Genomic DNA, 23,762 nt, shown 5'->3' with positions numbered 1-23,762 from the left:
ATAAAAATTTTTTTTAATGTGAGAATAAAGAGAAAATAAAAACAATAGTACTGTAAAAATGCCAACAATGAGCAATACAGAAAAGACCTCCATCGGTATTTAAAAAGCCAGGAAAGGAATTTTTGTCATGGAACAAGCAAGAAATTCTTGTACCTGGAACAAAATCAGGTTGGGTCTAGAGGGAGGTCCACTGGCCAAGTATCCAGTTTCATCCAGCCTAATCAGGATTACAGTGATCTGTGTGTAACAGGAAGGCTGTTGCAGACCTTTGCCTGTGTCGAGAGGGGATCTGCCAAAGGGTTCTGGGCTCCCACTGCCCCCCACAGCCTTCTACAAGCTGGGAGTCCACATTTTAGCGCTGATACTTTTCTCTTCGTCATATCTGAATTTTGTTATGGTCATCTGTGGATCTCCCAAGCTGGTGTGCTTTTTCTATGTGGACTTAAGTTGACTCACTTAGATGGCTGCTTGTTTCAATATAAACCTTTAAGACCTCAGACACGATTCTGATTAGCTATTGATTAATTTTCAACGTACACCGAGTCTGTACTTTTAATTTTCTTTTATGCTAAAAATGAACTAAACCATGACGATTGTATTTTTATTATAAAATGACAAGATTATCACATCAATTTAATCATTACATGTAACTTAAATACTATTATATTTAAACATACAGAGACTTTTAAAATATTATCAAAATGATAGAAAACACAATCAACTGAAGTACAGTTGTTTGGTGATAGTTTACAAATAAAAATTTTAATAAAAATAGTACATTTTCTTAGCAAAAAGGTTTTTTTTAACAGTTTTATTAGCACTTCATCCAAGTCATACAATGCAATAAGTTTCTTAAGTCAGATGTTGTTTTTGAATTGTTCTTCCTATTTTAATTGGAGCTTCTAAAGAATCACTTTTTTAAAGTTTTAAATTTCTTTTTAACGTATACAATGTGTAGTAGATGCAGGAATCTAGATCAAACACTTGACGGCGTTGGAATCTTATGAATACAACCAGGACAGCAGTGAAGAGAATCGTGAACAAAAACATCACAGTCCACACAGAAAACATTTTGGCACACAGTACAAACATAGACCTGCAGGGAAAAGAAGAAAAGTGAACAAATAAAGATAATTTCTAAATGTTATTTACAGCAGAGTTAAAAAAAAAAAAAAGGCAAGTTGTTTTACTCGGTAATATTCCCATCAACAGCTCCCTACTGGCTAACCTATCACTTTCCATGAACACACCCTCAAATTTAACTGGCTATACCTCCTTCCCCCAGATATTACTCCTTAGAAACGAGTGAGTGCTCCCACATCAGCTCTACCTACAAAAGTTTATACTTCTAAGAACAGCCTGACATGAATCTTGAAAACTTACAACAGCATTTCTTCCAAATTGTTTACATATTTCCTAATAGTTAGAAAATAACTTACATGCTGGTCTTTCAATGGCCCCTGGCATCCATAACAAAATCTGAAAAAGGAAAGTTTATGAATTGTTTAGAATTGCTGACCTGATTCTAACTCTGCACCCCTACAGGACAGAGAGGAACTGTCCCACAGGGTGACAAAGCTGTCACCTTTATGTGAGCAGAGCTGACATGCAAGTGCTTTAAGCACTCAGCCACTAGGGTTCCTTCTGAGAAACTCACTGCACTGAGTTAATTCTGACTTAGAGCGATCCGAACGGGCAGTATAAAATTACCCCTGTGAAGTGTCTGAGCCTGGAACTCTACAGGAAAATGAAACCCTACAAAACAGGACTGGAGACGGTATCCCAGCTCAGAGCAGCCAACGCAGAGAGAAGACCAGATGGCCAGCTCCACTACGAGACACACATCCCTCACTGACTCAAAACTCTACAGGGGACAACACTGGAGACACAGTGTGGGAACTACGCCCAATCTGACCCCACCACATGGAGGCAAAATGCTAAAGGCCTGCAAAAGAACAGCAAAGGGAGAGAGCAAGGAAGTCCTGAGGGAGCATCAAAATTAGACTTTGGCCACGGCCGGGCACCCCATCAGACTCACCCGGAAACACTCCTAAAGGTCAACAAACAGACCTGCAACTATTTACAGTCTTCTATTTTTTGTCGTTTTTTGTTGTTGTTATTTTGTTTTCTTGCTTTGTTTTGTCTTGTTTTTGTGTATATTATTATCTTTGCAGGTCTATCTAGATAAGATAGGCTGGATAAACAATCTGGAGGAGAAAACAAAGGGACCGATGGTTCCAGGGGGGCATGGGAGAGGGAGAGGTGGGGGAAAGGAAGTGGTGTAAAAAACCCAGGGACGTGGAAACAACAAGTGATCAAAAATCGGTGGTGAGGAGGGTGTAAGAAGCCTGGTAAGGGCTTGATAAAGGGCAATATAACCAAGAGGAATTACTGAAACCGATAAGAAGGCTGAGTATGATAGGGGGACAAGAAGAAAGTAAAAGGAAATAGAAGAAAGAACTAGGAGACAAAAAGGCATTTATAGAGGCATGTACATATGTAAATATATCTATATATTATAATGAGGAAATAGATCTAAGTACATATATTTATAGGTTTAGTATTAAGGTAGCAAATGGATATTAGGCCTCCACTCAAGTATTCCCTCAATGCAAGAACACTTTGTTCTATTAAACTGGCATTCCATGATGCTCACATTCCCAAACGATCACTGAAGACAAAGCAGGTGCATAAGCAAATGTGGTGAAGAAGGCTAATGGTGCCCAGCTATCAAAAAGATTTAGCATTTGGCATTTTAAAGGCTTAAAGATAAACAAGCGGCCATCTAGCTCATAAGCAACAAAACCCACATTGGCAGAAGCACATCAGCTTGTGCGATCACGAGGTGTTTAAGGGATCAGATAACAGGCATCAAAGAACAAACAGTATTATCCTTGTGAATGAGAGGGAGTGTGTAATGGGGACCCAAAGCCCACCTCTAGGCAACTGGGCATCCCCTTACAGAAGGTTCGCGGGGAAGAGACGGGCCAGTCAGGGTGCAGAGTAGAAATGATGAAATATACAACTTTCCTCCAGTTCTTCCTCCCCTGCACTCTCACGATCTCAATTCTACCTTACAAATCCAGCTAGCCCACAGGATGTACACTGGTACAGATAGGAACTGGAAACACAGGGAATTCAGGACAGATGAACCCCTCAGGACCAGTGGTGAGAGTGGCTATACTGGGAGGGTGGAGGGAAGATGGAGTAGAAAGGGGGAACCAATTACAAGGCTCTACATATAAACCGTGCCACCCCCCCCCATAGGGCAGGGGCGACAGACAACAGAAAAGTGGGTGAAGAGAGACGTCGGACATGTAAGACATGACAAAATGATAATTTATAAATTATTAAGGGTTTATGAGGGAGGGGGCGCAGAGAGGGAGGAGAAAAAATGAGGAGCTGATACCAAGGGCTCAAGTAGAAAGCAACTGTTTTGAGAATGATGATGGCAACAAATGTACAAATGTGCTTGACACATGGATGTATGTATGGATTGTGATAAGAGTTGTATGAGCCCCCAACAAAATGATGAAAAAGAAAAAACAGGACTGGAGTGACTATTTTTGGTTTCTCACATAACTGGTTAAGTCCTAGTCTTCCCTTGAGCTGACTAAATCACCTCTTGATGTGTTCAACTTGTTGTCACTTGTCAGATCTAAACAATACACAAATGTTTCCAAGTGCATTAGGTGTCCAAGTGTGGGAAAAGAGCAAATGGAACCTCTCTAGGGAACAATTAAAAATATCTATTCAAGATTACAAATCATATGTAGTCTGATTCGACAATTCCACCTGTAAGAGGTTATCAAGCATATGCAAACGTTCAAAGATATAATGAGCATTGTTTTCCAAGAGCAAAAGAAACCATCTAGAGACCCAACAAGAGGCAAGTAGTAATATAAACCAAGAGATTTCCATGGAATCTATAACAATTTTGATCTATGAAGGCTAAATGAAATTTTTCCAGCAAACATTTTTAAGTGTAAGCAAAGCAAAGTGGATAGAAATAAAATTATCTGCTAGCCAATAGGTCAACCATGCTTACCATGGTTCCTGAATTCTGGTTGTTCTTAAAAGTAGCAAGCCTACACTTCCCTGAATCTAATCCATGACTCCAACAAAGCATCCTTTCTTCAGACTATGTTACTCGGATTTCACAGCAGAAGCAATGACAAAAATCTCGCTAACTGTATTAGTCTCATTTGTGTGTGTGTGTGTGTGTGGCATGTAGAGCTGAGTGCATCAGCTTGAGAGAGGGCATTGCTAAATATGCAGGGATTGTGAAAGCTGGCGCTGAACTAAAGGTAGTTCACAATCAGCCATGAAGGGAGAAGTAGTACCTATCAGAAACCAGGGCTGTCCTCTGACCAGTCTAGCCTCGTTATCAGACAGAGAGCATTGTAAAGACCACCATGGTAATTAGAGTTAGGTTTCAATGTAGTATCTTATTGATTTCCCTTTTGACACTTTTAAAAAGCTGTTTCAATTTAGTGAAAAAAAAGTAAAAGGGTTAAGTCTCTGACCAGGGAAAGGACTAACTTTGTTATCAGAGGGCTGAGAAAGTGGATTATAAAAAATGTTTAAAGAGAAAGTGGATTTTAGCAGGTGCAGTTAGGTTCAAATTTAACACCTTCTCATTTGATCTTCAGGCTTTTAATACTTCCTAGTTTCTTTTGGATTGAGGTTTTGCTCCATTTTATGTCGTCATAAAACAGTTTTTCCCTTACATGTTTTCCATATATGAGATACAGGATAGGTAAATCTATCATAAAGACAGTAACTGGATTAATAGCTTCTTGAGATGTGGCGGAGACGTTGCAGGAAAATGGGGAGCTAATATCAATGAGTACCAGAAAGAAGAAATGCTCTAAAATTGACTGTGGTCATGATTGTTCAACTCTTCTTGATATGATTATTAACTATTGAAATGTATGATATGTGGATTAGGTGCAAAAAACCCCCCAAAACCTGTTTTTTAAAAGTTCAAGCCCCCCCTCCTCCCTGCCACTGGCTCACCAGGGCTGCCAGCCACAAGGTCGGCAGTCCAAAGATACCCGTCTCTGAGATGTACAGTCTCAGAAATTCACGGGGGCAGCTCTAACTCTGATCTACAGGGCGGCTGTGAGTCAAAATTCACTCAATGGCAGTGAGTTTGGTTTTTGAATTTTTTTCCTAGCCCACCACAATTCTTATGACACACAGTTGTGTTGAAGAAAATTACCATTATGATATCCATAAGCGCTCCCAATAAAATGATTTTTAAAAAAAGAAAATTACCAGTTCTCTTTAATAGTTTCTTCAGTCATAATCAACACATCCTGCATTTAATTTTCTAAATTAGAAGTAATCATGTGCAAGTTAAAGACTATCTTTAGTGTGCTCACAAGCTATTTGAACATTTCTATAACACTCGCCACTTACAAAGGTTATAAATTAATCAAAACTCACTAACCTCCCCGGCGGTGTCGCGGTTGCGCACTGTGCTGCTACCCGCCAAGGCCAGCAGCTTGAAATGACCCAAAACTCATGTACCTTTCTCCATTGTGCTCTTCCAGGGAGACTTCTTGAGAAGCATCCAAAGGAAATAAATGATGGTAGGACCGGGCCAGGTGAGGAGCAGACACCAAAGTAAGGCCTAAGACAAAAGAGACATGTTCACAAGCCCACCTCATAAACTCAAGGTCAAATGGTACAACTTAGACTTAATATTTCAAGCTCCTTTTAGGCTTCTAAGTATTCACTCCCTGCAACCATAAAAGGAGATTCCAGGGATGGAGTCTTGCTTCTGTTGCTAAGCGACTACGGCGATCTTTCCTAGTCTATTTGCTTAGACGAAATAAAACTCCGTAATTCTTTCACTTTAACTCCCTTATTCTAATTATAGAATGATTTTGCAAAGGTAAGGGCTACAAAAAAAATCTGCAAAATCCATTGCCCTGACTTTAATTACAGACATTTCTCATAAAGATAAGGCATCTGGAAATTTCCTGAATCTGTATTTATTCTTGGTGGTAGCAGGCTTGTTACTCACAGGAGAGCAAGCTTTTACAGAGGAAATCTCACCGTCTTGGTTTATTTTAGCAGCATGCAGGTAAGCAGGTACTGAAGAACGTTAGTGCTAAGGAGGAACGGCTTTCTTACCACAGACTTTACATTCAACAGGAAGCTCGCAGTACTTTGCCCGGCACTGTGGGCAGAAATAGCCATCTAACGTGAGCCCTGGCTCCGAAGTGCTATCGAGATGCCTGTGGGAACAGGACAGTCACTGTGAGGAAGGTAAGCAGCGAGGGGGAGCAAGAGCGGGACCTGGCTTTTAAAATCTGCATCAGGCTCTGTTCATTTTTTAATCTTTGTTGTGTTTTTCCCTCTGAACTTCTATTTTGAAGTTTTTGTTTTGATTCACGAATCTTTTCTCCTGCAGCGCTGATCCCACTCGGTGATTCTTTTTCATGTTAATGTATTCATCTTGAGACGGCTGGAGTTTTTCTGCCTCCCTATCTCTTCCTATCATGTTCCAAGTTCTCCTCTGCCTTCCACACTTTAATGTCTCTGATTCTAATTCTATCAATTGCATATTATCAGGCATGTTCCCACTGAATTTCCTTTCCCTTGTTAGGGTCCTCGTTTCCTAATCCTTGGCATTCCTGCTAACTTTTGACTGGCTGCCAGACACTGAGAAGTTTGCTGTGGTGGGTCCTGGATCTTTTTTTGCATCTCTTTAAATATTTGGGGATATTATCCTTGGCCGTGGAAGCCCCGGTAGTGCCATGGGCTATGCACTGACGTCGGCAGCTTGAACCCACCAGGGAAAGGCTCTCTACTCTTGTGAAGAGTCACACTCTCAGAAACCCAAAGGACAGCTCCAGCCTGTCTAACAGCGTCACTCTGAGTCGGAACCCACTCAGGGGCAGCAAGCAATTCTGGAAATGACAGGAAATCTTTCCATCTGCTCAAAACTTGCTTTTAAGCTTTGTTAGGTTGTCATCAATTGGTGGTGGTGGTGCCGTGAAGTTGGTTCTTTTTTTTTTTTATCATTTTACTGCGGGCTCGTACAGCTCTTATCACAATCCATACATACATCCATTGTGTCAAGCACATTTGTTGTCATCATCATTCTCGAAACATTTGCTCTCTACTTGAGCCCTTGGTTTCAGCTCATTCCCCCCCCCCCCCACTCGGCCCTCCCTCATGAACCCTTGATAGATAATTTATAAACTATTATTTTGTCATGGTGGAGTTGATTCTGACCCAATGTACAGAACGACACCACGGTCTTGCGCAATCTTCACAATGGTTCCTGTGTCCGAGCTCACTGTTGGGGTTAATTGGGATTGAGTACTGTGGGCTCTGTTCAATATTCCTTACACTAGGAGGTCGTTCCACACTGTGCCAACATGAACCACTTGCTGCCCTAGGCAGCTCTGAAGACTGTCCGACCTGCTCATTTCTGTGTTCTTTCCGCGGTCTCTGGTAGCAGCTTTCTCCCACACACGTGCTGATCAAGACTCAGCTACGAATTCCTGGGAGACCTTCTGCAGACCGGAGAGTTCTTTCTTTCTCTCGCACAGTCTGCCCCGAACACCTACTCCTAGTCCCGCGACCTGCCCCAAACTCTGAACTTTGTCTCTTCAACTCAGCAAGGCCCCAGGGCTCTGCTCGGGGCCGCTTCTCTGAGCAGGGTATGTGGGAGCAACCACCTCACTCATTTCCTTTCACCTTCAAGGGGTCACTTCCCGCACGTCTTGAGGTCTAATGTCCGACAATTACTGGTTTATAGATTAGTATGGGTATGTGGGTTTTTTGAGGGGAGGGGGGTCACGAAGGTCTTGGGTAACTTTTATCCCTGTTACACTTTCACTCTTCAATTTAGCGCTTGTATTATAATCACATAAAATATAAACTTCCAAACAAGGTATATTCAGAAATATTGGTAATCTATACCTGGCACCTTTGTCTGTCCTCACACCCCTTTTCTCAGGGAATTATTTTTTAAAACACTTTTGCTTTATACTTCCATTATTGTTATATTTATTATTTAATATAAACACATATGTAAGAACTATAGAAGTTTCTACTAAATCTACTGCATTGCACGGGGGCTTCAAAAAGTTTGTGTTAAAATGTAAATAAAAGACACGGGAATTTCCCCACAAGTTTTCTGAAGTCCCCTTATAAAGACTCTCTTGAAGATTATTCCATAGACGTCTACAAAGATTTCATTCCCTTTTACAGTTACGTAAATGCAGCATTTCAAAAGCTCATTAAAAAAATTTGTAAATTGAGTAAGGAACTGAAAATGCAAAATTGACAATAGAATTTTAAGGTCTGTGCTTACGCCATGCTGAATGAAGGTTTTGCGTCTTGATCCGACAGGGAAGCGACAGTGTGCTGAGGAAACCCTGCACAGAAGACAATGCATTATGCTCTCTTTACACTGAGACTGACTGTGACTCCAGATGACAAGAACACTGCAAGTGAGGCACAGAGGAAAACATGACCCCACACGACTTCTGATTCTAAAGTTCTGATCTCCATTTTCTCATTGAATAACAATCAACACACACTGCTTTCAAAGGAGAAAACTGATTTTTCAAGTACGTCTGACATACTGGAGCTTCTCTCACATGCGAGAGGGCTTCAGAGCGTGTGGGGAACGTTTCCATTTCTTTTCATTGTTTCCACAAGTTTTTTTGAAACCCTTGTGCTTTCTTCCCTTTATTTAAGAATTAAATTTTTGGAATATCCAAACTTTTCATGTAGTTTGCTCCTGGTATATATGAGCTCTGAAAACATACTTACGGAAAGCAGAAATAATAAGAGAAATCACTATATAAAAATGTTAAATTACCTATATATTAACTATATAAAAGTAAAAACCAACCAGAATATGTGTTTAATGTGACAGAGAGCTGTAAATGTTTTAGAAACAAAGTATTTTTCCAAATGATTCCAAACCCATTATTCTACCCACTCCCCCAAAATAAAAAAAGATCACTTTTAGCAATTTGGCGTAACTTTACGTCTTTGCATACTTTGTGTTACTGGCGGGAAGTGGGGCAGAAGGGGAACTTGCAGGTTTAAAAATTCATAGAAAAATGTCCATTATCTTTCGATTCAGTTTCCAACAAATATTTTGAAGGCCTCTATTATAGCTGCTTTTCAACTTTCTTAATATCGCAAGTATTTTTCCCATGAGCAAAGTGCTTTCGACCTTTCCAGCCTTAATAAAACAAAGACAGTGGTATTCTCCAGTCAGTGGTGACTGGTGGGTTTTCTTTCTAGTTCCCACAGTGCCCCATTAGTATTACTTATTTCCTAATAAAAAAACAATGGAGTGAAAAAAGACTTAAATGCTAAATAGCAACTTGTGCACATGAAAGGAGAAAGGCTAATGTGAACCACAATAAATATGCCAAGTGTTTATTTGATAGAAACACAGAATAAACCCTTACCCATACGAATAAGTGAGCATTCAGAACTGGAGCTGGCGGGAGGAGGGCTAACATGATGCATTAGTAATTCTTTGTAATGGCTTTCATCTAAAATTACGTGGTATGAGCCTAACAAGACAAAAGAGTAAAACAAGATGAAAAGAAATTAGCTTTCCAGACGTAAGAGCAAATTATAATTTCTATGTAATTCTGTAAAAGATGTATCATCTAAAAAGTACATTTCAGATATTTAAGCTACATTGTCATTTTAAAAACTTTACTTAATATCATCTCTAAAGTGACATCTCTGAGAATAACTATAATTATAATTTAACTATAGCCAAATGTTTTTAAATGTTTTTTTAAACAAAATATTATATACGAAGGGCTTTCACAGAGTTCACAGTAAAATGAAATAAAAAGATAATGTCATTTTTTAAACAAACTTTTTGAAGCCTCACTTACTGAAATTGCTACCTTGCCAAGAGTGATACAGTGCTCTTCTCGGTATATAATATTTTCTTGCATTTAAGGAGGCTATCTTAAAGAATCAATGATATATTAAACTGACTACAGAACAGAAACTGGTAGAAATGTAGAAGCTTAAACACATTGCAATACTTAGACTAGTTTAATTAAGTGTTATTTTTTACATGGTAATGATGAAACATGTTAAAAAGCCTAAGTATTTACCACCAGTCTCACGAGCAAGGACAGTGCAAACGCGAACTTCGGCAGACAATCCAATGACCGATACTCTAATTTTAGCTGCCTTCAGAGTCTTCAAATGCAAGTAGACAGAGGGTAGGGGGCAGGTGAGGGAGAGAAGAAAAACAGTCAGAATGAATGTGTTTGAAAAAAGAATGCTCTAAAAACCTGTGTTAACTTCAGTCCAGCATTCTCTTTAGAGTTGTAACTTTGACTATAATTATAAAGAAATGCACGGTTCTACCTTGACTAAATCATAGATATTGGACGGATCACAAGTTGTCAGGCTGCTAAAGATGATTAGGACTTCTCTACTTGTATGTCCTGGCATGTGTCTAAAGAGAGATAAAGCACCCCAATTAGTCATAACAAACCCTTTACTCTCGCATTACCCAGAAGGAACCCTACACATGATGCATGTATCTAAACTACAGAACATCTAGTTTCAACTCTGCAAGGGAACGAATAGTGAATATTTCAAATCTTTAACGTCTATCTTCTCAAGAGATCTATACAGATCTTTTCTTCGTCAATGATTCATTTATTCAATTCTCCATTTACTGAGCGCTTGTTTAAAATCTGGGAGTAAAACCACAAAGATGACCAGCAAGATTCCTGACATCATACAGCTTGTATTGTAATAAGCTTCTTTCAAAGAGTAAATGAACACTGGCAAGTGTGGAAACAACCTACGGATCCACTAGCAGCATTATTAGTGGTGTAACACAATTACCTCTTAAAGACTATCTCTTAAGCTCATGATGACTCAATCATTGTAAGTATTGTTATTTATATTTCATTTTAATTAGGTAGTAACTTATGGACGTTTAAGATGCGGTGGGCTCTTTTTGCTATGGGATTCCGATGTTTCTGAGCAGTTTTACCAGCTTTATAGCTTTCCTGTTAAGACCTTCCCTATCAGGCTCACACGTGGCCCTGATGGATACTGTCATCATGTCTACTTCTTTTACATGCGTTACTGTCTTCCTAACTTCTACAAAGCTTGAAAGATAGGTACCATGCAGGAATACCAAGAGTAAATCAGGGCCAACTATCCACAGGCAAAATATATAAGCTAGTTATCACTGTTGATTCCTACTCATGGAAACCCCGTGTGTGCTTTCGCTACACTGAACCTTCCTTCCTCTGGATTTCTTAACTATACTCTGCACAGCGGAAACTGCTAACGCACAGCAGCACTATGGCCAGGGTGGGACGACCCTGTGAGTTTCCAGATTGTACTTCTTTACAATGGTAGAAAGCGTCATCTTTCTCCCACAAGGCAGCTGGGAATTTCAAAATGCTAACCTTGTGGCTAGCAGCCCAATACGTAACCACTACGCCATCAGGTTACTGAAATTTTATAAACAATCCATCTTAAATATTTTTCAATGTGTTTTACTTGTAATAGTACTGATTAGATTTTTCTAAAACTTTTAAGCATATGCCTCACCTACTAAAATGTAAATTAAAAATAAAATTATCACGCAACAACATACTAAAAATATTTTTAATTGCTTATTAAAAAAAATCCTTGGAGGCTCTTACAGCTCTTATAACAATCTCTACATCCATTGTGTCAAGCACATCTGTATGTGTTGCCATCATCCTTTTCAAAATATTTTCTTTCTACTTGAGTCCCTTGGTATCAGCTCATTTTTTCCTCCATTCCCCGACCCTCATGACCCTTGATAAATTATAACTTACTATTATTTTCATATCTTATACCATCTGAAGTCTCCCTTCATCCCTATTCTGTTGTTCGTCAGCCTGGGGAGTGTGTGGTTATACATCGATCATTGCAATCAGTTCCCTATTTCTCCCCCACCCACATGGTATTGCTACTTCCATTATTGTTCCTGTGGGGTTTATCTGTCCTGGACTCTGTGTGTCCACAGTTCTTATCTGTACCAGTGTACCTGCTCTGGTCTAGCCAGATTTGTAAGGTAGAACTGGGGTCATGATAGTTGGGGGGGGGGGGGGAAGCCTTAAAACACCAGAAGAACGTTGTCTGTTTCGCCGGTGCTGCGCTGCCTCTATTTTACCTTCTAAACAATGGTTTTGATTATAACTGAGTTTATGGACACTCATAGTACCATATTATCATTTCACTCATTCAAAAACCTTCCAAATCAACAAGAAATGTAGAGTACTAACTTCAGAGTCTGCATAGCCAGGCTTAAGGAATTATAAAGAGATGGTTCTCCATGGCAGGTCATATCTACAGCTTTCTTTAAAGATGTTACATGTTTCCTTGGGTTTCCTGAAATAGAAATAAAATAATTTACTTTTAATACAATCCAGTGCATTCTAAGAATGGATGTTTCTCCCAAATTGAAAGATCTGTGATGTGAAGTCACCACTCCTCTGTCGGCTCACTGCGCCGTGGCGGCTGGCCTGATGCTGCGAGGCTGGGCGCTCCAGCTCACTGGCGTTATTACTCTTGATGGACAGGGCAGGACGGGAATGCTCATTTATTTGTAAAGCAAATTGGCCAGTGAAACCCTTATCAATAGCAGCAGAATGCTGTCTAATATAGTGCTGGAATATGAGCCCTTCAGGGTGAGAAAACAAATCGCCACAACTAGACTAATAGGTAACAACATGATAAATGGAGAAAAGACTGAAGCTAACATGGATTTCATCTTGCTTGGATTCACAATCAATGCTCATTGAGTCAGCAGTTGAGAGATCCATTGACATTGCTTTAGGTAAATGTGCTGCACAAGAAAAGCTAGGATGTTACTTTGAGGACCAAGGTGCATCTGACCCAAGCCATGGGATTTTCAATCACCTCATAGACATGTGAAAGCTGGATACTGAATGAGAAAGACTGCAAGAGAGCCAATGCATTTGAGCCCTGGTGCTGAAGAGTACTGAATATACCACATACTGCCAACAGAACAAATAACTCTAGCTCGCAAGAAGTACAGCCAGAATGCTTCTTAGAAGCAAGGATGGGGAGACTTAGTCTCACGCGTTTTGGACATGTTGTCAGGAGAGACCAGTCCGTGGAGAAGGACATCAAGTTTGGTGAGGGAGAGGGGTGTCAAACGAGTGGAACGCTCTAGACTAGAAGCACTGACACAATGGCTGCAACAATGGGCTGCAGCATAACCATTGTGAGGAAGAGGCAGGCATCTCATTCTGTTGCACATAGGATCAGTATTAATTGGAGCTGACTCGGTGCCCCCTAACAACATGTATCAACAAAACATACCTGAGAGTTCGGTCAGTTTTTCAGCTCTCTTACTCTTCGTTACAATTATTCCAATCTCAAAATAAAAACAAAATGACCTATTGTTAGTTCAGCGTAACAAATTAGTACATTCCAGTAAAAATCAACATAGTTAAAATAAATTACTACCAAAGAATAAGCAAACGGTGGCCTGGGACTAGCGTATATTTACTACTTCCATGCTCTCTTCGCTTTGTTATAAAACGTGATAGTCTGGCAGGCATGGTTCTGCCTCTGTGAATGGTTTTGCCCTATCCACAGCTCTCACTCTGTGTAAATAGCATTTAGTCATTTAAGCTTTCAATCTGTACAAGTCAACACTTCATAGATTATGGTCTAAAATGCTGGCCTATGCATGTGTAATTTCCTTTTCTCAACAGTGCTTCAAATGCCATACCACTGGTTAAACTACTGATACTATCAGCTCCATGAGGATGATTTATAATGTTCTCCAATAAAACAATGCTGTCTCTAAAATGAAACAGATATATATATATAAACCAGATATATGAAGGATTGGGAGCTCACACTTAATCATAGCCCTAATTGTAAGGGCAATTAGTTCTTATGAAATGACCTTGTTTGATGGTCAGCCTCACGTAGAGATCACTGAAGACATGGATGTCACAGCAAAGTGTGGTGAAGAAACCACATGAAGCCCAGGCTGTAAGACTAGCAACTGGGTCGTAGAGGTTCGTCTCAAACAAGCAGCCATCTAAAGTGAGGCATCAACTAAGTCCACATGGAAAAAGCACACCAGTATGAGTGAACTAAGGATTATAAATGCTAAAATCCAATCCGGAGGAGGGGATGGGATCAGAGCTTACATTCTAAATACCCAGCTTGCAGAAGATTGTGGATGACAAGTGGAAGCCCAAATCCATTTACAGGGTCCCGAGAGGCTTAAGTCTTGTTGCCAGACAGAGAGCATTGCTGTGTCAACTGTGGCAGACGCAGATAAGTTAAAATGCTACACCTTTTCATCTTCCTTTTGACCCACTTTAAATTTCAGTTTTTATTCAAATTTTAAAATTATTTCCTATTGAGATTTTTCTTTGTTGCATTTTGTCATTGTTGTTGTGTTTTTCTGTATATGAGAGCCAGGATAGGCAAATCAAAGATTATTAATTACCTGGGGACATGACAGGAGGGGCGAAGGACATGGACGAGCTAACGACAATAATGAAAAGAGAGAAACTACTCTCACACTGAGTGTGGTGGTGACTGCACGACTCTTACTATGGCTGAACTACTGAACTGTATGATATGTGAATTATATGTCAATAAAATACAAAGAATAACATGTAAGAAACTGTTTCATGTTGCTTATGAAAAATAGATTTAGCTATCATTCACTGTTTTTGCTTAAATTTAGAGTTACTTTGGCTTTGACCAATTCTCAGCTTGAATCATTGAATAATTCATAGAATATACGTACTTTTAAAATACAAATTACATTTGGCAGCAATATTAGGAATCTAATTCTGAATTCTATCATGGTATACATACCTGACTAATAGGATTTTGATCAAAATACTCCTCTACAAAGTATTCCAACAACTGTTTAAAAAAAATCAAACAAACTAGTTAAGCACATAATAGCTTTCAGAGAACACATCTGATTAGTGTTTTATGAAAATGACTTTTCACTTTTTCCATAATTTTTAATCTTACAGATTTAGGTTTTTTTAAAAAAAATCATTTTATTAGGGGCTCGTACAACTCATTCAACTGCTATTGGAAAAATTGTTGGCTGCAATCAAGCAGTGCCGCAGGAGAAAACACTGTGTAATTGGCGCCTCTAAAGGTCTGCAACCTTAGCAAACTCTATGGGAGAGTTCCGCACTGTCACGGGAGTCACTGAGTCGGAATCAACTCAACAGGACACAACAGCAACACCTCATTCAGGGTAGAAGCTCCTGGGAAGTGCAGCTCGTATGCTTAGCACTAACTCAGAGGCTGAAATTTTGGGTCCACCCAGAGACAGCTGTCTGACATTTTCTTCTGGAAAACCAGGCCCTGAAAACGCCGTGGAACACAATTCTGACACCTATGGGGTCACCAGGAATCGGAATCCACTCGAGGACAAGCACCAACTGAGAGCTGGAAATAGTCGGCATGCATTCACATTAGAAACAAGAACACTGCATTCTGTAAACGCTTTTTAAAGCATTCTTCATCCTTCCCCACATTGAGAACGGCTACAATTGTCTTTTACCTTTAGCGTACACGTCAATCTATTAGGCTTCAAATCTTGGTCTTCCATTGTTCTTGATCCATCTACTACCACATACAGATGGCGCATCTACCAAAAAAAACCAATTTTCAAACTCATTTTGCACCAAAAATGTAAGAATTTTATTAGTGTTATATATGTGTGTGTGTACATGTATACATATACACACACACATATATAATCTTTTTAAAGACTGTTAAGTTTACTTTGTTTATTCTATTTTTTAAAATCGTTTTATTAGGGGCTCACACAACTCTTATCACAATCCATACATACATCAATTGTGTAAAGCACATTTGTACATTAATTGCCCTCATCATTCTCAAAACATTTGCTCTCTACCTAAGCTCATGGCATCAGTTCATTTTCCCCCTCCTTCCCCACTCCCCCCTCCCTCATGAACCCTTGGTAATTTATAAATTATTATTTTGTCATATCTTACACTGTCCGATGTCTCCCTTCACCCACTTTTCTGTTGTCCGTCCCTCAGGGAGGAGGTCACATGTACATCCTTATAATCGGTTCCCCCTTTTCAACCCATCCTCCCTCCGCCCGCCCAGTATCGCCACTCTCACCACTGGTCCTGAAAGGATCATCCACCCTGGGTTCCGTGTTTCCAGTTCCTATCTGTATCAGTGGATATCTTCTGGTCTAGCCAGATTTGTAAGGTAGAATTGGGATCATGATAGTCGGTGGGCGGGGGGAAGCATTTAGGAACTAGAGGAAAGTTGCATGTTTCAACATTGCTACACTGCACCCTGACTGGCTAGTCTCTTCCCCGAGACCCTTCTGTAAGGGGATTTTCAGTGGCCTACAAATGGGCTTTGGGTCCCCACTCCGCACTCCCCAACTCATTCACAATGATATGATTTTTGTTCTTTGATGCCTGATACCTGATCCCTTCGACACCTCGTGATTGCGCAGGCTGGTGTGCTTCTTCCATGTGGGCTTTATTGCTTCTGAGCTAGTTGGCGGCTTGTTTACCTTTGTTTACTCTACTAACTACCCAAACTAGTTTGTATCAATAAAGGAAGAAAAGCAGTAACATACCATTCCAAGCCGAACTTGTCCATGGTGCTCAAATACTCTGTTAAAATTAGGTACAAATTTCAATGAGATACCATATACCACCTTAAAAAATTAATACAACTTTCCAACTAGCTTATATTTTCTAGTGATATACTACGTGTTTATAATTACTAAACTATTAACACCTGATAACTACAGGTCTTTGAAGACCCACTTCCCTGCTGAGGACAGGGTAGGTCCCTGGGACGTTACCCAGTTCAGAAGGTAACAGGTCAGTTTCCCTGAAACACAGTGAAAAGGCACACTGCAGAGTGGGTGACAGGTGGACAGAAAGCTGAAAGGACTTTTATCTTTTGTAACACACTTATGAAATTGGACATACCTTTTTCTCTTTGCCTTGAAGAGAATATCTTCTATTGTAGCTTTAAGTGATCCAGATTCATCTTCTTTAAGAATCTCCCTAAGGAGGAAATGAAATATGTGACAAATTGCCTCCCTGAACAAGTGACCCCTTTGTCATGCGAATTAAGTGGTGTCTGGCAATGGGTACTAAACATTTTGATCCGAGTCCATGAAATAATTCTGATCAAAAGGGAGACAATACAAAACAGAATTCCAAGTCCTCATGGAATCCATGAAGCCCTAAAACACCTGTCCTGAGATGATCGTTAAACCTTATACCAAAAAGATCCTCTCAAGTCTTCTTAAAATCTAATAGTACTTTTTTTGCTTTAAAAAAAAAAGTTTGTCTTGAGTATGTGCTTTTCCCCAGTTCTACCTGCATCGGCTCAACCTGACAACAGCAACGGGAAAGATCAGATACGACACTTGAGGGGCAGTGAGTTTATGTTAATAGGGGAGGAATAATTTCAGACAAGGAGGATGAGAATGGATGAACAACTCAAGAATGTGATGTTACTGAATTGTACGTGTAGAAACTGTTGAATTGGCTTACTTTCTGTTGTGTATATTCTCAACAAAAAAACCCATATTTTAGAAATCCTGTTATTAGAAATAATTATTTGTTTAAAGATATGTCTACGAGAAATGAGTAAGTTTACACAAAGATTTGCACATGAATATACACCACAGCATATGCAAACAACATGTCACTTATCACATAATGGAATACTATATAGTAACAACAATGACAAACTACTGTTAGATGGACCTTGAAAACAGCATGCTAAGTAAAAAAAACCAGACATCAGAGACGATGTAGTGCTTAACTATATTACATGTCTAGGACAGGTAACTGTATCGATACAGACAGTAGAACAGTGGTTGCCTAGGGCTGAATGTAAGAATGGCCTCACAGGTAGTCACAATTTAAGAGCATCCACTTTAGAAAAATCATCTTATCATTAGTAGTATGCACTAAATACAATGTTGCAATGTGTAATTTGTTACTGCTATCCTGCTCAGATGTTCACTTGCATATGTTTAAAGATTAGTTTTATAAAGATACTGACATAATATTCAATAAGGAAAAGTTAAAAATAAAAAGTTCTGAGTAGCTCAGAATCAACTAAAATGTGTCATTGGAGCAGAGCCCTGTTGTAAATTGAGGATTGGTGTAACTTTAAATCAGTATTAGGGATTGTATTGAGGTGGCAAAAATGTTCTAAAATTGTTTTTCTGGTGATAGCTACACCAAACTCCCTACCACTGAGTTGATTCTGACTCACGGCAACCCATAGGATGGGGTGGAACTGGCCCCGTGTGTTTCAGAGGCTGTAACTCTGTATGAGAGTACAAAGGCCCATCTTTCTCCCACAGAGCAAGCTGGGGGTTTCAAACTGCTGACCTTGAAGTTAGCAGTCCGACATGTAACCACTACGCCCCAGGGCTTCTCAATGGCGGCACACTCAGTGCATCTTCTAAAAGAAATCACTCAATGGTACACTGGAAAGGGGTGAATTCTAAGATATGTAAAATATATCTGAATAAAGCTGTGTGTGTGTGTGTGTGTGTGTGTGTGTGTGTGAGTCCCATATAAAAATTTAAAGAGGAAAACAGTACAGTACTTACCACGTTCGTTCATAGCCTCCTTCCCATCGCTTTGTTCTTTCCGGTTCATCATCCATTTTTTTTTCTTAAGATGTATCCTGTAATTCAATAACCGATAATATTGTGAACATTCTAAAGGTTTGTCACTAAATGCATTCAATTAGCTGTTCTTCACATTTTTTGGCATAGATGAGCGAGTGCTTTCAGTATTTCACCCATTTATTACAGCAGCTCAATTAGTGATCTGTCAATTTCGGGAGCTTTGTTTCTCACCGTTGTCTTCGGTCTAGTTTAGACTTCTTACTTCAACACCATCAGTTCTTCATCATAAGCTACCTCATGAAGTGCCTGAGGTTGCCAAGGACTTCACTGTACTTGGATCCACAATCAACACCCAGGTTAGTACTCAAACTCACACCGACTGCCTCTAACTCAATTCCAACTCACTTCAACCCTAAAGGACATGCTGAAACTGCGCCCGTGGGTTTCTTTCTTTTTATTTTTTTAAACATTTTATTAGGGGCTCATACAACTCTTTATCACAATCCATACATATACATACATCAATTGTATAAAGCACATCTGTACATTCTTTGCCCTAATCATTTTCAAAGCATTTGCTCTCCACTTAAGCCCTTGGCATCAGGTCCTCTTTTTTTTCCCCTCCCTTCCCGCTCCCCCCTCTCTCATGAGCCCTTGATAATTTATAGATTATTATTTTGTCCTATCTTGCCCTATCCGGTGTCTCCCTTCACCCACTTCTCTGTTGTCTGTCCCCCAGGGAGGAGGTCACATGTAGATCCTTGTAATCAGTTCCCCCTTTCCAAACCACTCACCCTCTACTCTCCCAGTATCGCCCCTCACCCCCTGGTTCTGAAGGTATCATCCACCCTGGATCCCCTGTGCCTCCAGCTCCTATATGCACCAATGTACAACCTCTGCTCTATCCAGACTTGCAAGGTAGAATTCGGATCATGGTAGTTGGGGGGAGAAAACATCCAGGATCTGGGGGAAAGCTGTATTCTTCATTGGTGCTACATCGCACCCAGACTGACTCATCTCCTCCCCTAGACCCCTCTGTGAGGGGATCTCCAGTGGCCGACAAATGGGCTTTGGGTCTCTACTCTGCACTTCCCCCTTCATTCACTATGGTAAGATTTTTTTTTTTATGATGATGCCTTATCCCTGATCCCTTTGGCACCTTGTGCACACACAGGCTGGTGTGCTTCTTCCATGTGGGTTTTGTTGCTTCTGAGCAAGATGGCCGCTTGTTCACCTTCAAGCCTTTAAGACCCCAGACACTATCTCTTTTGATAGCCGGGCACCATCAGCTTTCTTCGCCACATTTGCTTATGCACCCGTTTGTCCTCGGCGATCGTATCATGCAGGTGTGCAGCCAATGATATGATTTTTTATTCTTTGATGCCTTATAACTGATCCCTTCGGGACCACGTGATCACACAGGCTGGCTCCCGTGGGTTTCTAAGACTCTCATTAAAAGAGTAGAAAGTCTCATCTTTCTCAGCGCAACTGGTGGATATGAACTGCTGACTTTGCAGTTAACAGCTCAATTCATAACCCACTATGCCACCAGGACTCCTTACCCATGGGAGCAGGGACAAGAAATCAAATGAAATACGGTATTAAGCAAATCTGCTGCAAAAGATGTTAAATACATCAAAAATGTAAAGCTGTTGCTTTAAGGACTAGGTTGTCTCACTCAAGTCACAGTGTTTTCAATCCCTTCATATACATACAAAAGCTGGACAATGAATAAGGAAGGCCACAGAAAAATTGATGCATTAGAATTACGATGTTGGCCTAGTATACTGCATATGATGACCAGAAGAACAAACAAGTATGTCTTGGAAGAAGTACAGTCAGGATGCTCTGTAGAAGAAGGATGGTGAGATGTGGTCGTAAGTACTTTGGACACATTAATAGGTTTTTAGAGAAGATCATGCTTAGCAGAGGGTCATTAAAAGGGGGAAGACCCCCAGCAAGGTGAACTGACACAAGCAATCATTGTGAGGAGGGCTAGGATCAGGCGATGCTTCATTCTGTTTTATTTACGATCACCACGAGTCTGAACTCACTCAATGGTGTCAAAGAAAACAATATGATTCCCAAAAATAGTTAAGACACAACTCTTACAAATGTGACTTGACTTCTGAAATGCATGGTGTGTGACTTTTATGTCAGTGAAACCATTAAAATTAAACCCTTTTTTTTAAATTAAGAAACTACTCAGTCTATATTATAGCAAAAAAATTGAGTACCTACATTAAAAAGTACAGATACCATTGTTGAAATGCTCTTTCTGATGCTTACTTTTAAAAGAAATAAAGAACAACTGACAAGAATTTGAAGAGAAACATGCAGGATGGAGAGGAAGGACTGAGCTCATGCTACAAGATACTTAAAAAGGGGGAACCAATCACGAGGATCTACATATAAACCCCTCAGAGGGGAATGGACAACAGACAAGTGAATGAAGAGAGACATTGGACAGTGTAAGACATGACAAAATAATAATTACATTTTGATCAAGGGCTCAAGTAGAAAACAAATGTTTTGAGAATGATGGCAACAAATGTGCTTGACATAATGGATGCATGTATGGATTGTGATAAGAGTTGTAGGAGCCCCCAATAAAATAATTTTTAAAAGAAAAAGAAAAAATGCAAGACCAATTCGTCTCATGATGAAGGGGTGTATGGTAAGATGATTCATGCTTGCTCCACATGCACAAGATCAACTATGACCAATAGGCAGAAGCTAAAGAGACAAATTAATTAAAATTTTTTCCAGTACATCACCTATCCTGAGTGCTGATCCTTTAATCTGACTTCCCCCAAATTCCTAATGACTTTCCACAACCCAGGAGATAGGCCCTGTCTTGTCTTCAAGGAAGCTTCTTCAGCAATGACTCTAAGCGATGATTCATCACAACCTTGTCGTCATTACCTCAACACACAGTGAGGTTTCTACTTAAGAGTACCCATCACACTTCACCTGCCCTCCCAATGGAATCTCCCATTTTCAACCCACTCTTTCAGATTCATTCTTTCATAAGTGATGCCTCAAAGGAAACCTGTGTCAAAAAGCAAGGACACAAACCTCTGCTTTGGTCAGAGCAAAGATCCAAGTCTGGGCAGTTCACCAATCTGTGGGTCAGATGTCAGGCTGTAAGCTTCAGTAGCTTCAGGGACTGATGAACCCAAGATCAGCAGGAAGACTGCAGGCCGGTGGCAGCAGAAGTGAATGAATCCAGGGTCAGAAGTCAGGCTTGTGGCTGTAGAGGCGAATGCATCCAAAGTCAGCAAGTCAGAGGGCAGGCTGTTGGTGACTCTGATAATCAGCAGGCAATATGCCAGGCTGTTGGCTCAACTCCAAGGAACCGGCGATCAATAAGCAAAATTTAAGATCCACACCCAGCAAAAAGCAGTATTTTCTATACCACCCACTTAAATTTGAAGTAAGCCACATCCCTGGGAAAACATCATCAGGGTAATGACCTTAACAAAGGTATTCTGACCCAGGCTCCTCTCCTTCCAGTTGACTAGCTGCTCATAGCAGATCTCATTATAAAACTTATTACATTGTGTTAGGCCACACTGGGGTCTACTAAATCTTTAGCCATGGGAGCACAAACCCCAACTATCACAAAGACCTTAACCTCCATTTTATCATTGCTGCTGCTTTTTTGGTTGGGGGTAAGAAGGGGGATGCATGAATTGAAAATCTAAATAATAGACTACTAGAAATACCTGTTGAAAATTAGGATCTGCTCCATGGCATCACTTGCAACCAAATGTTATTAACTTACATTTTTATGTCTTTCATTAAATCAACAAACCTCTCCTTGGTTAAGAGCCTCTTTTGCTCTAGGATATCCAGTGACTCAATCTAGTATCCTGAGGGAACTAAAAGTAACTTAATGAATACTAACATCTATGCTATGTCAACTAATTAAATTGGCACCTCGTTAGTCTGACAATGAAGTTATAATACAGAATGTCCCAGTAACTAAATGGTGCACTTTGATGCCAAAATTTTAAACTGTGTACATCAAAAACCAAAATGTTCTTGGTGTTTTGAACTCAAATTCTGAAAAATATTGTTACTGGTACTCATCACATCTATCTTTAAACTGCGTTTTATTTTTGGTTTATTATTTTAAATTTGCTGAAGGTTAAGAAACAAAGTAAGTAGAACCAGTTTGGGTTCATTGTCCTCAAAAACATTTTTGCCTCTGGAGTCATAGGCTTCTTAATTAGAGATGCCGGTAACCCTGTAACGGGAAGTCATGGGAGAGGACACAGCAATATTAAGGACCCCCACACTGGAGACGTTCAAAGGGGGAGATGCAATGAGTACTGCTACAAGGGACTTACACGTCCTAAAGAAAGATTTGGTGGCTTCTTTGACATCTCCAGTGGTCAATGATTTTTCAATTTACATTGAAATGCTCACAAATATCACTGATCCGCTTCCTGGGAGCTTAACCCCCGAAAAGCTCCTTCCCTAGGTAAAGTATATTGCGTTGATCCCCGTCACTGGCGCTCAGAGGGTTATCTCCAAACGACTGAGAAGTGCCTAAATTTAAGCAATTTATGAAGCTCTTCCTCACACCTTATCCTTCCAAGCTCTATGAGAAAAAGGTGACTCTGGTCTGCTTTTCTCCCATGTGTAACCAGCCCGAGGTCAGAGGTTTGGGGACTGGTTCGAGGCCACACAGCTGAAGACAGCACCGGAACTCGAACCCAGGACTACACTTCCTAAATGCGCGCTTTACCTTAGGCAGGAGAGCCATTTTCTCCCAGGCTACAGCCCTAGATAATTCTGTGCAGCTTCCCAGACGGAATCGTCCTCTCCACACCCTCCTTGGCCCTTCGCTTCCCCAGACGTCCAGGCAGCCCAGCTCTCTGCCTGCCGCCGCGCCGGTCCCTCCCAGTGGCCGGGCTTCCCCCGCGGCCGGTCACAAGCACCGCTAGACGCTCACCGCTCCCTACCTGTGACTCACTCCGCCGGCGGGACTTCCGCTGAAGCCGGAAGCCCCGGCCAAGCCGGAAGTCCCGCCCAATCAGCTCCGGGTTCCTCCGGA

General features: G+C 40.5%; 1 protein-coding gene across 2 annotated transcripts; it reads right to left on the bottom strand.

Moving 5' to 3' along the window:
* On the bottom strand, positions 1–23,702 carry GTF2H2 (general transcription factor IIH subunit 2). 2 transcript variants are annotated; one of them, XM_075541143.1, is made up of 17 exons: positions 23,671–23,702; positions 21,776–21,950; positions 18,677–18,753; positions 17,028–17,105; positions 16,667–16,703; positions 15,599–15,685; positions 14,890–14,940; positions 13,363–13,417; positions 12,300–12,405; positions 10,387–10,477; positions 10,128–10,215; positions 9,456–9,563; positions 8,339–8,402; positions 6,145–6,248; positions 5,536–5,638; positions 1,440–1,479; positions 1–1,096 (listed from the first exon to the last, which is right to left on the bottom strand). In XM_075541143.1, exons 3-17 carry the CDS (start codon positions 18,730–18,732, stop codon positions 977–979), a joined length of 1,188 nt encoding a protein of 395 aa, XP_075397258.1. In that variant the 5' UTR covers positions 18,733–18,753; positions 21,776–21,950; positions 23,671–23,702; the 3' UTR covers positions 1–976. The 2 variants fall into 2 exon arrangements, with proteins under 2 accessions (XP_075397258.1, XP_075397257.1); XM_075541142.1 differs by lacking the exon at positions 23,671–23,702 and adding an exon at positions 23,454–23,664.
* Positions 23,703–23,762: the final 60 nt, after the last annotated feature.

This window comes from Tenrec ecaudatus, chromosome 2 (genome assembly GCF_050624435.1).
Source record: "Tenrec ecaudatus isolate mTenEca1 chromosome 2, mTenEca1.hap1, whole genome shotgun sequence".
In the NCBI taxonomy this organism is placed as follows: Eukaryota; Metazoa; Chordata; class Mammalia; order Afrosoricida; family Tenrecidae; genus Tenrec; species Tenrec ecaudatus.
This window is presented reverse-complemented; position numbering and strand designations above follow the sequence as displayed.